This window comes from Electrophorus electricus, chromosome 26 (genome assembly GCF_041902795.1).
Source record: "Electrophorus electricus isolate QZ-2024a chromosome 26, ASM4190279v1, whole genome shotgun sequence".
NCBI lineage: Eukaryota > Metazoa > Chordata > Actinopteri > Gymnotiformes > Gymnotidae > Electrophorus > Electrophorus electricus.
The window spans coordinates 8,737,369-8,754,682 of NC_137522.1; the positions used below are offsets into that span (position 1 = coordinate 8,737,369).

Below are 17,314 nucleotides of genomic sequence, written 5' to 3' on the forward strand. Positions count from 1 at the left end.
GTCCTGCCCCACAGCCCAGGCCGCCTCCAACCCATCCTGCCCCACAGCCCAGGCCTCCTCCAACCCGTCCTGCCCCACAGCCCAGGCCTCCTCCAACCCGTCCTGCCCCACAGCCCAGGCCTCCTCCAACCCGTCCTGCCCCACAGCCCAGGCCTCCTCCAACCTGTCCTGCCCCAGCCTAGTTCACACCCCAGTGCATCCTACCCAACCTCATGATCAAAGGACCTTCAGTATAGCTAAAACCAGATAGGAGGGTACCAGCATGGAATATCCCAACACGGCACAGCCCAGACAGTGGAAGTGGGGAAGCTGAAGCTGGGAATGGAAGCCAAAGGGGACTGAGAACTTCCTGCAGAACTGTGAGCATGACTCCACAGTGACCGGCATGCTCACACCAGCAGTGGCTGCTTGGTGGCCCCACAGACTTGTGACTGCAGACAGCACAGAGGTGCTTGATTATGTTACAGTGAAAGTCACTCATCTACAAGGTCACATCAAACATACACAAAAACATGGCATCAAAAAGGGTTCTTTTTAGAAAAAAAAATGTCGTTTTGTATCTTCAATATAATCTTTAAAACTGCATGCATTTGTAAGCCTAAAGAGAGATTTGATGACAACTTGCAATTTTGAATTCTTGAAATCACTGCTGGCATCTGTTTACTTTGTCTATGTATAAGAAGTGTGACCCAATGCCTAGACTCACACCACGGTCTCTTTGTGTGAATGATATTACACTTATAAAGCATGTTTCTCAGAACACAAGCATTCTTCATAATCAACACACAGCTTTTACATCCAATCAACACACTGGTGAGAAGCGGCAGCCAATTATGCACAGCGCCTTTGGCTCAGGATGAACAAGACCAGTGTGAGCTGAGCTGGGCCAGGCCTGTCAGCCACCTGCCTGAAGCCATGAGGGAACTTCTGCTCGTATTTCTGCAGTCAGGGTTCACTTTTTACTGAGTGCAACCCACTGTCAAACCACAAAGCTCCATGAGGATCTCTGCTGAAATGTAGCTGCCAGAAACTTAACATAACAGCTTCTTTATTACAGTCGCTTTTCTCCACTCTTCCACTGGCTAGAATGTTCTCCAAAATGTTAATAAACACAGCAAACCGCGGCAATGACTAACATATTGGTCAGTTGAAAACAAAGCAAATGCCTGGCGGATGTGATCATAACTCCTGCCACTAGTCAGACTCTTCATTTGCGCACGTATGGCTTGATGAGCAGTGAGAGAGCCACACGCCTGAGGTTTTGGCACTGAAGAAACACAGGAGAAGATTCACTCGAGCCCTGAAGGGGCTGTGGAAAAGTGCTTAGCTCCAGTTTCCAGCCAGCTGCATGAGACCAGCTGCTAAAATGTAGCTTCTGATTGGCCTGGGAAATGTCTTGTGTGTGATCTGAGAGTGATATGGATTCTATCAGAAGCACATTACCTGTGGATTTCCGATTGTTTTGTCAGTCTCCGTCCACTTTGAATATTACTAAATCCACCAGTAAGGGAAAACAATCGATTGAACAAGGTATGGGTTAAAGAACAGAGACTATATTCTTTTAAACACACAGTCACATATACTATAGGTATAGTAACATATTGTGTGCAATACATAATTAATCAAGATTCAGCAGGTCTACATCACTTACAGTTTAATGTTTGGAGGGCAGTAAATGGTATTATTTTAAAGAAATGTGTTCAGTTACATTTTCAGCATTTAGCAGATGTACATTTTTATCAGTATAACTGTGTGTGCACTCTAACCCATGACTTTGGTATTGCTAACGCCTTGTTCCGCCTGTCCTGTCAGTAAAATAAGCTGTCCAAGATTAGTAAAATAGCTGGTGAGCAGATAGCGCAACAGGAGAGGCAACGTAATGACACAAACTATACAAATGAAGGTTGACAGCACAGAGAATGAGAAACTATTAGGTTTTATATCCACCATCGACCATACAGTAAATGTCCATATTAGAACAGGAACCTTTTACTTCAGACTAGTTCAGAGATTCTTGTGAAGCGGTTAGTTAAAACACCTATTTAGACTTTATTGAAAATGGATGAACATCATATAGTGAAATCACACGAATTCTGGAAACTTTGAGAAGCATTATTTATTATCACTAGCAGTGCCCTGAACGGAATACACATTTGTACATTTAATCAGCTGTGAGAGGTGCTTATACCGTGGGAGGAAGGAATGAAGCAGACTAGACTAAACTCAAGGCGTTTTTCTGTGTATTATTTCGAAATAAATACAGTGTGACAATTAACCGTCCTTTCGGTTTGGTGTGAATGAGATTAGATGTGGGAGTTTTCTGCCTCATATCCGAGAAGTGACACAGTCAGCCCCTCACCGTCCATGTTAGCGACGCCCATCCTAACCCCGCAGCATAATTCACTCGATGCAAAATATTTATACAGAGGCGGACCAACATCACTTACAACGAATCCATTCACGTAAACGAGGGCAACGCTTCGCAGCAACAGCTAAACGTTTAAGTCTGACCAAAGCTTTTATTCTCGTAAATATTTGTGAAGGGGGGGGGGGTTTATTACTCCGAACAGAACATCTGTGTGGAAAGAACTTTTGTGAACATCATGAACTTTTTCTCTGCGCTCCACTCTGTGCTGCTTATTTCGTTGTGTGAAATACTTGGAAAACACCGCACAAACGGTAAGTTCGTGGAAGTGGATCAAAGGCTCAAAGCTTTTCCCGTTTGTTTGTTTGTTTGTTTGTTTGTTTTTTAAATCTCGATAGCTATATATCTTAGACCTTGTGTTTTACGTGGGGAAAATACTCAAATGTTGCTTTTGGGTCGCTTCAGCTTTGCCAGTGCTAGGTTAATTTGATAACAGATTGTAAAACCATGAGAAATGTCGAACTCGGTGAACTTGACTACAGAAGCCAGATAAAACTTCATCTGATGCGGCACGCACATTGTACAGGTGCAGCCATGCATTATAATGTGAGCAGACAACGAAGTATAGCCAATATTATTATAAGTAGCTAACCATTAAAATCACTGAAGCAATCTTTTGTTTGATCTAGGTCCATGGTAACAGTTTAGGATTGTAACGTTGTATTTGGTATACATTTGTGAAGCAGAATTGCCCTCTGATAACTTTGTAATAATCATCTCACCCTGAAGTACCTACTTATGAACACTATGACAAAATATTTATTAATTCATTATTAAGATGTAACTATGTGTTCTTGTGCTGTGAATACAGATGAAATTGAGTCTAAAAACATAATTTTAAAGTTAACAGGACTCCTTAAAATCAGAAGACTGACACGTGTCATACTCTTGCTGGGGCCATGTGGGCGTTTATGCTATGGTGTAATAATGGCATTAACCTTATGGTCTCAGCACGTGCAACACTAAAGGAAGTTTTGATGTCTACATTAAAATATCCTTTAATCAGTTTCAGTGATGCTAGTTAACTGCCCACTTATTTGTACAGAATAAACTGTGAAAGTGATTTGTGCATGTATCCATGATGGTACGCATATGTTTATGTGTGTGTGCATGTGCATGCAGCGGGCATGTGTTGGCTGCAGCAGGGTCAGGAACAGCGCTGTGACATGGTACTCATGCGTGGAGTGACCAGGGAGGAGTGTTGTGCAGGTGGCCGACTGGACACAGCCTGGTCCAACACCAGCCTGCCCATCAATGAAGTCAGCCTACTGGGTTTCCTGGGTATTGTGTCCTGTAAACCCTGCAAAGGTAGGTCCTTCTCCAGTAACTAGTAAACTACTTCACTCAATGTGAAAGATTTTACTCACTGGATCAAGTAGAGGAATGCTACATTTGACTTTGTGTGCTGTGGTGAATGTACAGTTCCTCACGTTAGTTGAAGGCTTTTAATGGTTTTCCTAATGGTGAAAGGTACCAGCTACACTTTTGATCGGATGGTTGTAGAGCTGTCTTGGGTTGATCTGTCGTAAGGAACAAACTTTGCTCACAGGTCTTGTTGCAACATGTTTTCAGCACCAACAAAGATTTTTATTAAAGAGTGGAACAGTAACTGATTTGTATGTGTAAGTTGTATGTATGTTATGAAGGGTCGGTATCGATCCAGGTACTGCTGGAATGAGAGAAGAAAGGGTAAGGATATTGAGAGGAAAGCATGCATGGTGTCTTTTCATACTCAAGACACGCCAGTTTGGGGCCAATCTGGGGTTGATAACTGGACTCTTCAAAATTTCTTCAAATGCAAAAAGCTTGGTATGGATTTGAGCCAGACGATCTCTCTAATTCCATCCAGCTGTTTTGAGTATGGTTCAGTATTGTGAGTTTGGAACATGTATGCTGGTTTGCTCAGATACATACATGCGTGCATTTGTGTATGTGTGTGTGTGTGTGTGTGTGTGTGCCACACATATACACACACACACACACACACACACACACACACACACACACACACACACACACACACACACACACACACACACACACACGAGAGTAGTAGGACTATGGACACACATTTTAAGTTTGTCTTCTCTTGTTACCCAGGTGTCAACATGATCTGAAATTCCATTATGGGGAAATTTTCAAATAAATGCTTTAGAACAGAAAGAAAGAGTGTTAGACATTACTGTTCATGACATGCTGATAAAGGAACCCAGCTTCTAAGTATTCAGGATTAGTCAGAGTGATTACATTTCAGTCTGAGGAAAAATTGATTAGCTAAGACACTAGCTAACACACTTGACATTCGGCTAAGACACTAGCCCTACAGACACTAGCCAAGACACCAGCCTAAAGCTTCAGCTTTTGCAGGGCACTCGTAATATGAGTTAAACGGAATGTGCTCGATACAATAGCGGTTCTTTTTCTTCCCCTTTCCTCCCCTTCTCTCTCTTTCCGAGTGCTTATTGGAACGCGGCCTTGTTTTTCCCTTTCTCCCGAAGAAACGACTGAATTCCATCTTACCGCAGAGAGAAATGGCTGCCACATGCTAGGGAGGTCTGGTCCTCATAAGCTTTGAACACTTAGCACACAATCAGCGTCGTTAGATATGCGGGGCGGGGGCGGGAAAAGTGAAGGTCTGTTTTACTGCTGGCTCCAGAATGCTTCTCTTCTGCTATCACAACATAATACAGACTACTGGACTTTGCTTATTGATATTCTGCGTGGGTGTCGGCATGACAGGGGCTTCAGAGCATTCCTGGAGCTCCAGCTCAAACTCTGACTAATCTGTATACTTCCGTACATTCCTATTTAGGATTCCTTTATGGGAGTGACCACATCATAAACTTGCTACCATAAAATACCTTACATCATCCCCTTAAACATAACATATGGGCTCTCTAGAAGAGCCAGAGGTTTCATGCTGTGAGTGTGTTAGTGCTAGTGTGGCTGACTCCTCTGTAAACAGCACATAAAAGGGATTTTACAGGGAATGGGATCTGGGGCTCGGTACATGTCAACACTCATATCATAAAGACATAAAGATCCTGAGGTAAAGCTAACTAATATGGCTATAGCATGTCTGTGCATAGTGCAGTATAGTACTTTTGTGACAATACTTACAGTAAGATCATGATCAGTCCTCAACACATTTAAGGAAAAATGTACAGCAAAGAGCCAATCACAATAATCATTTCCTCTTTTTAAAGGAAAGGCGATGAATGGATTTTTCAAACGTGTTTTTTATGTTCACAGAGACGTGTGAAGGGGTGAAGTGTGGCCCGGGGAAGGTGTGCAGGATGAAGGGTGGACGTCCTCAGTGCGTGTGCTCCCCGGACTGTTCCAACGTCTCCCAGAAGCACGCGGTCTGCGGGAGCGATGGCAACTCCTACAAAGACGAGTGCGCTCTCCTGCTGGCTCGGTGCAAAGGTCATCCTGACCTGGAGATCATGTACCAGGGAGAGTGCAAAAGTGAGCCTTGTCTGTTTCATCACGAGCCTTCTGTTCGAAGCCCGTTACGTTGCTCTGCCTTTGTTCATTGTATGTGGCTAACACGATTTTCACTTATTGGTACATGAGACTTTGGCCAATAACAAACAAACAAACAAATGTTTTGGAATAAACAATACTTGTGTCTGTGAGCTCGAGCCTGTCCCCTGTACTCTTGCATTCAGAGTCGTGCTCCAACGTGGTGTGTCCGGGAACACACACCTGCGTGACGGACCAGACCAACAGTGCCCACTGTGTCATGTGCCGCACTGCTCTCTGCCCTATGCCCCTGCTCACCGACCAGACCATCTGCGGCAATGACAACATCACCTATGCCAGTGCTTGCCATTTGCGCAGGGCCACCTGTTTTTTCGGACGCTCCATAGGGGTGCGCCATTATGGCCACTGTAGAAGTAAGGACTACTTCTCTGTGCTGCACACACAGACACGTGAGCTGCCCAATCACCTTCCACACAGACACGTGAGCTGCCCAATCACCTTCCACACAGACACGTGAGCTGCCCAATCACCTTCCACACAGACACGTGAGCTGCCCAATCACCTTCCACACAGACACGTGTGCTGCCCAATCACCTTCCACACAGACACGTGAGCTGCCCAATCACCTTCCACACAGACACGTGAGCTGCCCAATCACCTTCCACACAGACACGTGAGCTGCCCAATCACCTTCCACACAGACACGTGTGCTGCCCAATCACATTCCACACAGACACGTGTGCTGCCCAATCACATTCCACACAGAGACGTGTGCTGCCCAATCACATTCCACACAGACACGTGAGCTGCCCAATCACCTTCCACACAGACACGTGTGCTGCCCAATCACATTCCACACAGACACGGACAAACGTCCAGGTCCATGCACCTTTCACACAGACACACCTGCAGTATCTCTCACGTTGGACTAACATCTGCAATGTTGATTTAACACCTGCAGGATTCATTTATGTCCAGAATGTCCAGTATGCAGAATGTATTCCGGTTAATTTGTTGGTTAATTTGTGTCCATCTGCTTTTAAATGAGTGAACAGTGGGGATTTTGCAGTGTAAATATGAAATGATGTGGAATTCATAACTTATCTGCTAACAGCCAGCTTGTCTCAGATCCATGACCCAGGCCACTTTTGGATTTGAATGAGGGTTAGGTTTTGTTGAGGGCACAGTTCAAATTTGGGAAAAATGTTCAGATGCTAATCATGACTGTTTCACTCATTACTCTTTGTTGCCTTGCAGGTACAGAAGGCAGTGAGGAGAATTCACTGTTTTAGGAACACTGTCTGTGTGTAAGACCACTGGGACATTGTCTGTGTGTAAGACCAGCTTGTTTCCTGTACATCTAATGACAGCTCAGTGTATGTGGGCTGGTCATAACTTCCAATGCAGAGTTGCAGTTTTTTAAATGAACCACTGATTTATGTAGATGCATGCAGTACATACTTCAAGAATGGGTGCCAGCCTCACTATCTGGTTTTTCTACAAGAATTGAAGTCATAGACTGTTGTATGATGTGGGCCTGATAATGTGCATATTGTAAATACATGACCAGTATTATTTATTGGAGAAAACTAATTCTCCAAAAGGTTGTTTAATTTATATTACTTTTGCATTTGTTTTGCATGTTTCCAGAAAAGATTCGATGTCTTCACATAGATATTTATTGTTACTGTCAGTTTTCATGTAAAGAACCATTATAGGTCAATACTGGTTCATGTGAAAAAGTAGCTCGCATTCATAAATGGCATTTTCCAGCCTGTTTAATATATACAGTGTAATTGTGTAATCACATATCAGTGAAATAACTTTTCATATGCAATTTGAAATAGACTTGACTTGGGTGAAGATGAAGATTTGAATACAGGCTAATAATGGGTTTGTAACATCATCTAAAGCTCAAATGTTGCCAACAGATTGAAACCACTTCCATTACACTGTATACATGAGCAAGTGTAAGAATTAGTGCACAGTAGGATAACTAATCACTATTAAAGAGGTATCACTATTAAAGAGGTATCACTATTAAAGAGGTATCACTATTAAATCTCAGTGTTTTGAGAAAAATGTCCTCAGAGCAGCTCTACACCCATCTTCCCCAAACGCGCCTCCTTCGGAAAGCCAAGAGGCCGAATTCTTCCGGGCTCTGGAGACTGTTCGCGATAGAGTGGAAGGCCGAACGCAGAGCGTGGGCTGTCGGAGGTGCGGGATTTTTCAGGCACGGCGCCAGAGCGCCGCAAATGCTGGCAGGAAACACGAACTGAGCCACCCACCGAGCAACGAACTTACCAGCCACAGTCCAACACCATCGGTTACAAGCCGTTTCTGTCCAAATAATATCAAGTACGTTCTACTGTTTTAAAGGTTTTGATATCATTATTGTGTGTGTGCGTTTGTGGGTTACTTGAGTGTGATGTTTTAGGAAGAGATGCATTGTTAAGTTGATTGATATTCAGTGTACCTCTACATAGTAGCTTATTGCATTTTTTGTGAATAAGTGACAGAACAGTTTGCGTTTCTGTTGTGTAATCTTTAAACTTTGTACAAGTTATGTTGATAGCACAGATATTATATCCCTGTAAATATATTTCTTGTTTTACAGTACCTGTGTATCTACTGTGAAATTTCATAATGTATCAACTTATTTTTGTATATTAATACGTACATTTATCTCTGATTAAAACAAAGATTTGTTGACTGGCTTGTTGTTTGTAACCCATCATCATGTGCCCTGACAAGAACTAATATAGCTTTTGATGTGACTAACAGATATGCAGTTTTCAGAATAATTGGCAAAGAAAGAAAGGAAAAATTTTGCCTCACACCTGTATAGAACACAGTAAACTATCAAAATGTTTTGCTTGAATAGTTCAGTCCAGCTGATTGCTGTCTGAGACGCTCAGTCCTCCGGCAGTGAGCTAATGCGTCGTATACGGCTTTCAGCATCAACAATGGCAAACCACAGAAAACCCAGGATCCAGCCTGAGGTTTCCTCAAGCTTGGACCAAATGAAACTATCCAGCAACAGCCTGTGAGGACGCAGTAAAAGCCGACGTTGTTTCGGCCAGCCTAGCTCGCGCTGGGCGAGAGATGGAGGGAGCGTTGAGTCATTTCTCTGTGTGAAACGGTTTCCTTTTTCTCCCAGTCCAGAGTGAGGCACTCCAGGCTGCATCTGGTTTAACTTTGAGAGATGTTTATATTCTGATCCAAGCGCCCTTTTATTACGGTGGGACTAGAATTAAATGTTTGCTCTAAGAGACCATTACAATTCTGTAAAAAATGTTGTTTTCTCGTAGTGCCTCCCTGTCATGTCTGGCTCTGTTGCATTTCTCTGTTCTTCTCACGATTGCTTAGAGCTGTTCATCTGAGAGAAACTAGGCTCACGGTTGACAACTGGTGCTGCATGATCTGAAATATCCGTGTTAAATCAGTGACCCACTGGTTCAGTGTAAATAATGAATGTAACGCTCCGACTGAGTCACCAGGGGAAAAAAAATACATTACATCATAGTGATCCCATAGACATGTCAAAGGTGCAAATTTTAGGACACCAAAATGGTAACTTTAAATGTGAGACTCAATTGTACCTGAAATAACAAGCTTAAAATTAACACTTGAATCCTGGAATTATCTAATGGAATATGTTTATTACATACCACAACATTGACCAAGACACAATGGATTATTTTTGTTCTAGGATACAGTCATACTAAAAACAGGTTTCACGTCAAGCTCAGCTGTTATAAGTCTTCACCATGACCCAATACATTCTCCTCACATAGACAAAGCTTTGGTAAGACACGATCAGAGCTAAAATGCTCATTAAAGGGCCCATGTTTATGCAGTCTTTGCTCTAAAGTACACAAGATGACAGTCCTTATACAAATATACATTTGACCAGACAGCTCCAAGGTTGACCTCACCGATGATGGGACATTAGAGCTCCAACATCAACAGACGTGACGCAGTGATACCAGCATTTGGCTGTAGTCCACATGACGCATAGTTTCCCAGTCTGAGTGTCATAGTGCTCGCTTCATAATGGCTCCTTCTGTATTTTCGATCTCTCCAGTGGTAGTGTGGCCTCTGGATGTACAGGAGACAACAAAGTTCTCAGTTGTTGTTCTGATGTCTATTAAGGCCTATGCTTACTGAATACTGGGGGATGGGGAGCTCTGATGCAACGTGCCACTCTCAGGGCACCTATGGTGACACAAAACCTCATGTTCCAGTCATATGTCAAATAGAAACTCACCCAGCATATGAAATGCTGATTCTCTAAAACTGTGTGAGGATTTGTTTATATTCTCCCGAATGGTCTATAACTTAATTCTGCCTACATTCTTGCATCGGTCTTGTGCCAACCACTATTTCTCAGCGCTTCTTCGTAAGGAAAGTTGTTATTGCTCCCCACCGGAATACGGATGCCATTACTATAAGGTTTGCTTGATAAGAAGCATTGTGGAGTTGTAAGAGAGATTCTACTTCCTTTGCTGTTTCATCCTGACCAGGAACAGCACCAGAGATGTGAGGGAAAAAAAAAAAAAGTTCATTTTCAACTTTAAAATGATAAACGCACAAACCCTGTGAAATGTGGAAAAATTGGATCTTCCCCCTGCTTCTTCCCCTCAACTTAACTTATGAAATGCTTGACCCATGTGTGTGTTGTATATAGCACTGCATTCTTCCTAAGAACTTCTTTTTAGATGTCATGACTTAGAAATCACCAATGGCAACAGGACCACGTGGTGTTTTCCTGAGGGTCAAATGGGACTGAGAAAACTTTTGGAGGGAGACAAAAACAGATTTCGGAAGTTAGGCAAGCTCTAATTGTTCCAATTAACCATAGTGTATGGAAAAATGAGCCAAGATTCTATCTTCAGACCACTCCACTGGGATGACATGACCCCCCACCCCCCAACTCTGTGTGGTCTGTCTGCATCAATTTGTTTCTTGAGTTCAGTCCATTAAGAAGGACAAATTGTCCTGGAAAACATAACTTCTGATCGTAATTCGTTTTTTCAGGACAAGAGACATTTAATGAAAAATCTCCCTGAGGAAGCTATACCTTTTGGTAAAAGTTTCCAGCGGTTAACTTCCAGAACCTATCCAAACACACCCAATCCAAAACAAAGAAAGTAAACAACAAAGAAAGCAAACAATCAAAGCCAGACAAAGAATCATTTTTTTCCCTCCTATTTTGATGTGCTAAACCCATGAGCAACCTTTCTCTAGAACATGCCTACAATGTAGAATGCATTAAAGTTAAAAGGTGATTGGGGGAACATTCAGTGTGGCTTTTTCTGGCGATCGCATTTGCGCATGTGGAGTCCATTTCCTTAGAAAACTGTGCATTCTGGAGGACAGACCTCAGGTCTGATATGATCATTAGTTGCACATGAGCACCACGAAAGAAGCTTCATACAGGGCCACTTATCGCCGCCATCTACGGCCCGTCTGGTGTGGGCTAACCGTATTGTTTTCAATGTGCTGGGCCTTGACTAAATCCATCTGAGAACTCTGTTCCAGCTAATCCCTTCCAGCAGACGATAAAGATCTGACTCCGCCAGGGCATCATGCCGCCAGACCTCATAATATCCAAGTTGAATGCTTCCGGCCACACAGAAGCACATGCTTTGTTTATAGGAAGGCTGATATGAGTCCTAATCTAATTCAGTAAGTCTACCACAGAATAACCACCAGAATAGCCACCAATAGAGTTATCCACCATTGGAGCACAGTGGGACTTCGTGACTGCGCACGATTGGATGCAGACACTTTATCCGGTTACACTGTCTAATCTGGAGGCATCGTTTTCTCATCGGGATCTTTGCCTTCTCCTAATATGATATGTCAAAGTAATTCAACTCATCACAGCAGCTGCAAGTTCGACAGGAAGACTGCATCTGTGTGTTTTAGGCCGTGAATAAGCAGCAGGTCTTTGAATATGGGCAGGTTTGCATATTCTAATTGTGCCCAGATGTGGGCACACTGTCACAGAGAACCACTGTTTGTGCCTGCATAGTGAGGGAACCTGCGCTTACTGGACGTTGCACTGCTGCAGCGCCTGTAATCTCTCTGAACACCTCACAAACAGGAAAGGGTTCGTGTTAGGGCTGGCAGTCATTCAAACATGTCAATGTGCGCTTAATTACCTGCCAAGTGCTGAAGCCCTGGCGAAGGCCATGCATTTCCTCCCGTGTGTGGAGCAACTCTCTTAGCTGGTGTTAAAAGCTCTTTGGCTCATATCCGGGATGTTTCCCAGCTTTGCCTGATGCATGACTGCAGCTACAGTGAGGAAGTGTGTGTCAGTGATGGGAGCCATTTGGTGTAAACTAAATCAGATTAGTCTCTGCGCTCCTCTGGTGCTGTTGCACACATACTGCGCAATGTATTATGTGTGAACTAGAGGCTGTTCTCTCTCTTGCCTCCTTATTCTGGATTATCTCGAGAAGATGACAGGTGCCTCATGGTTTCCAGATTCAACTTTCACTTTGGATATATTTCGATCATTGCCTAGTTATTTAATACTAAGCTTTTGAAGAGTTTGAAGAACAGTCTGAAATTATTATTAGTTTGAAGAACAGTCTGAAATGATTACAAAAGCACAAAAATTCATCAGAGAGCTTTGTGAAGAAGACATCTGAAAGCATCCACATGTTCTTCGGCACATTTCAAGGGAATAACAGTCTTACACTGCTGTAGCCGCATGACCCAGATCTGTTCCCCGTGTCGGAGCTGTCCCCCAGATACAAACACTGCAGCCAGCGGCGAAACTGCCTGCATGGTGACGCAAGAAGAGCACAGGGTACAATGAGAGACTTCATGCGCAGACACATGCCTCCACTATCAGACCACTCTAATCACAGTCCATGGGCTGACAGAGCAACCTCCTGCACACACACACACACACACACACACACACACACACACAAGAACAGTTGGGAAATAGAACCATGGCAAACCAAACAAGTGTATCCAAAGCCCCTTACCAAAAAGCAATGCAACTATTGTATTACATATATGGCATTTTACTGATGCTTTTATCCAAGGTGACCTACGAATATGATTGAACACAACTTGAGGGCATTGCTCAGACATGCAACCATGGTAGGGCTTGAACTGGGAAGCTTACACCTACTGGCAGAGGGTCGTAATCACTGAGCTACCATTGGCCATTAAGGACCCCTACTGTTTAGGCCCATTAAAGACCAGGATTGTTTAACGGCATTTTCGTGCAAGCAGTGATAGTGATTAAAGTGGACACAGCAAAAGATTTTAGAGTTTCGTTGTTTCATTTATGAAAAATATTTTGGCCATTATTAATGCATTTTGGAACCAGAATGTTAAAACCTAGTAAACATTTTTAGTCTGTTTTTTATCACCAGTTCTAGAGGGTATTGTCTATTGTTCAGAACGTGTACCAGATTGGAACATTGCACATTTAAGATTTTTTTTAACTTAGCCTGTTGGAGTAAATTAGTGTCACATTTTCAAAAGTACATGTTTTATACAGAAACATCCTTTACTGAATGTTAGAGACCCTTGATAAAATTGCCATACCATGCATTTTGAACAGTGGAACAGATATGTGACTCTATGTCTGCCAGTGTTATTCCAGGTCAAAACTGTTTTGAGTACACCCCAAAAAGCAATATGTGAAACGACACACACGCCACCAGAGGAGAAAGCAGGGATTGGCTGCAGGAACATCATGCGGAAACTCCTACTTATTCTCCAGCTTCTTCTGAAGGCAGAAGAAACTCAGTGTGCTGGGAGATTGGACAGACATCTTACACAAATGTCTCTCCAAGCTTTAAATCACGTCTACAGCCCTGCTAGGACTACACATGAGTTACCTAAGCAAGAGAGGATCAAGATGTAATTTATTGCTCTTGTTCACCCAAAAAGGCATTCAGAATATGAGAAGTAATGTTTTTCTAATAACTGTGAGGCCTAGCAATGAACTGACATACAGGTCCTAATATGCATATATAGGATGACCTAATATAGAAGTGTCATAGCTCTTTCTAATCTACATAAATGACCATATTATGTCAAAACAGCCTTGGGTTGTTGGTGTTGCAAGCAGTTAACTGTCCAGGCAAGATTCAAGAGGCTAATGAAATGCAGTTATTGTGAAAAGGAGATTTGTCATGTTCAAATAAAAGTAATATGAAAGGATAGCTACCCGGTGTAACACAGATTATGTGGTTTCTTTCTCTTGTGAATAACTAAATAAACACATAGAGCGATTAAAGTCATCTGGAATCATATAACAGACAGGCAGACAAGGGAAAGATGACCCCAAGGCAAATGAATAGTTTTATTTTCAGTGAGGTAAGCAAAAGCGCCACCATGTGGCCATTTAAGCTCTTCTCATATAATACGACCGGGTTGAGTTTCTGGGTGTGGAGTAGCCAGTGATTTTCATACTCTTGTTTCATACTCTTATTCTCTGCTTCCTTCTATGCAAGCTGTTTTCAAACTGATACCACAACTGCCAGAGGGTACCTGGCTTCAATCATGGTAAAAGTGTGAGGACTGATCATAACTGACAAACATTCAGATAGAAGATTATTTCATTATTTTAACCGTTATTTTTTATGACTTACTAGGTTTTTATAATATAGCTGAATCAGCACAGATGTTCTGTCAGGCTGGAATGCTGCATCTAGGAGTTCTGTGCACCAGAATAAAAGTACCCAGAAGAGTAGTCAAGTAAGGACCAAACAACTCCTTTAATTGTATTTTGCTTGAAAACTTGGTGACAAAGATAAACACGTACATGCATAACAAGGCAAGCTTATCACAGGAACAGACACACACACAGGGGGTAGATTGGAGGAGCAAAACCCGTCCCAATATGTAAATAAAAAAACACCAGTAACCAAGAGGGCAACTGCAAGGCTACACAGTGTGAAACTGGCTGTCCTTTTCAAACATGACGTCTTTGAAGCAGTAAATAGTGTTTTCAGTAGTGCAATCTAGCAGAGTTTCCTAAGTTATATTTCTGATTGTGAGGTTACAAGTGTCATACAAATCTGACTATAAAAGGTTTCCCAAAACCATATTAATCACCACATTGTGTGCATTAAGTTAATGTTCCAAACCATTCAACAATCAACATGATTCTTAGACTAACGCTACAAAGTACCTTTTTGATGATCAAAAAACAGATTTTAACCTGGTGGAATGCTTGCACCAAGCTTGCTGAATTTTAACTTTTTTAAAAACACATTCACATTCTTTCATTTCTTACACTTCATAGGTATATGGCAGAGATTTGATCATATTTGTAACAACCAATAACAACCAACTAAACTAAATAAACATACAATCAAAGAAAAGCATAAACATGCAGGCTTTTCTTTAAGCAATGGAAGTTAGGTTAGCTAACTGTAATGACCTACTAATCTGTAGGCATTACATTTCTTCTCAGATATCAAGAATGACCTATACAGTTATCATAGCAATCTTTATGATTTGAAAGCAGATTCAAAATGCCAAAGGCATGTCATGTTCATTCTGGGACAGGCACATAGCTTTATACTGTTAACACTATGAGGTTTTTTACTTGAAGATCATGTTTTTATGGTTGTTGTGAGAGTCTGTCACATATTTTCCAATATGGACAACATTCACTTTGTGGTTATGATATGAATAGAGTCTGTTGGACTGATTAAATGATGTAATTTACCCAATGCTTTTATCCACAGTGAATTATTATTATGACTGAATACAACTGCGAGGGTTAACAGGGACCTGAACTAGCAACCTTCCGATTACTAATCGAGTACCTTAACCACTGAGGTCAAACAAAACCTGGAAAACATACCTTGGTAAACTTCAATGATTTAATTTCTTCTGACCAAATACATGATTTTTTAAAAATGTCTAAACATATCAAAACCTTCTTTGTTTATTTAATCTCTTTCTCAACATGAGCTAAATTGACATTGAGTTTTTTGTGGTTCCTCTCTGACTTTTTCCACTATTGTAATGCCTCATGGCCTCCTTCTAATCTGCATGAAATCCATCCCCTCCTGGCCTCTGAGAGACGGGTGTATAGTGAGAGAAAGTCACCAGACACTAGAGACCTGTGGGAGAGCCTCTGTGATACAGGAAGATCCGCTGCTGTAGTTCTACACAAACATGCGTGAGAAATCTAAGCTCTCATGTACTCTTTCAACACGGACTGCAGAGAGGGAGCATCCTTAAATAAAAGGACGAAAAAATACTGAAACAAATTGCACTCAAACTTTCCATTTGGAGCATTCTGAATTTGTGAGGTAGAAGATTATAATTTAAGATTATAATACTATCATAATGACAGTGAGAAGCTGTATGAGCCCAGGCTAAACAGGAGATGGCAACTTGATATGTAACAGTTTTAAGGTTGGTCGGCACCCTGGAATGTCAGGTGAGAGAGAGAGACTTTGTATTCACAAAGAATCTGCTTCTACAGTATTGACTACCCCCTTCCTGCAATACGAGCATTACAACCTGCTGAGCAAACACACACACACAAATACAAACAACTTATACAAATACAAATAACTTAACAACTCATACAAACAACTTATACTAGCAACACCATTCGGTTAAACCAATATGTAATGTTACATTAGTTGTATCACAGAGCAGGTCCATATTTTGTGGATCTTTAACACATCTACAGAATAAAAAATAAAAAATTACGTTTTCTCTTTGTTTAAGCACTGCTTTATTTTATTCCTTATGATTATTTTAATTTTGGAAGCAGTTTTGTGAGGTATAATGGCAAGTAGGCATTAATAGCCAGACTGTACAATTTCCCTTTGTTTGATCCTAAGTGATTCAAGCAGTCAGACAAACAAAAGATCAGAAACACAGAGTTGAAAACATTTTTCAGGGGGAAATGTTGCCGAAAGCTCTTGCAAAATTTTAACTGCCTCCCTCTTTTAGCATATGCCATTCAACATCTGAAAAAAAAAAAAAAAAAAAAAAGGTTTTTATAGAAATTGTCCACAACCCTTAATAATATGTGAATGAAAATGTGAATGCAGCACTACGGATGATCGACACTGTGACCATCACTGAAACAAACCAGCTGATATACACCACAGCAGCAATAATACTTGAGGTGCTTAGCTACAAGATGAACATCATCAAGGAGCAGAATCTTTTGTGGAAAAGGAGGTTGGAGGCCAAGATAAGGACAACATGGAGAGAAGTCAGCCAGCTATCAGAACTGTAGAAAGGCGTGATGAAGGTACCTGAGAAGTACAACATGCTGTCCATACCCGAGGCCGTGGAGCCTGCCAAGCAAAGGTTAACATCTCTGGCTGCCTGCCAGAAGAGGTACACATGAGAAGGAGAAGCCAGGAGAACAAACAAGACCTTCTC

At 41.9% G+C, this 17,314-nt stretch overlaps 1 protein-coding gene across 1 annotated transcript; it reads left to right on the forward strand.

Annotated features, from left to right (window-relative positions):
- The first annotated feature begins 2,409 nt into the window (after positions 1-2,409).
- On the forward strand, positions 2,410-8,623 carry fstl3 (follistatin-like 3 (secreted glycoprotein)). Its single transcript, XM_027008183.3, has 5 exons — positions 2,410-2,679; positions 3,548-3,733; positions 5,678-5,893; positions 6,097-6,324; positions 7,169-8,623. Exons 1-5 carry the CDS (start codon positions 2,604-2,606, stop codon positions 7,201-7,203), a joined length of 741 nt encoding a protein of 246 aa, XP_026863984.2. The 5' UTR covers positions 2,410-2,603; the 3' UTR covers positions 7,204-8,623.
- Positions 8,624-17,314: the final 8,691 nt, after the last annotated feature.

Excerpts from the sequence above, each read along its gene's own strand:
- fstl3 (XM_027008183.3), top strand. The coding sequence starts at position 2,604 with ATGAACTTTTTCTCTGCGCTCCACTCTGTGCTGCTTATTTCGTTGTGT. Across the intron at positions 3,734-5,677 it reads GTCCTGTAAACCCTGCAAAG|AGACGTGTGAAGGGGTGAAG; the intron begins GTAGGTCCTTCT and ends TTATGTTCACAG. Across the intron at positions 6,325-7,168 it reads CCATTATGGCCACTGTAGAA|GTACAGAAGGCAGTGAGGAG; the intron begins GTAAGGACTACT and ends GTTGCCTTGCAG.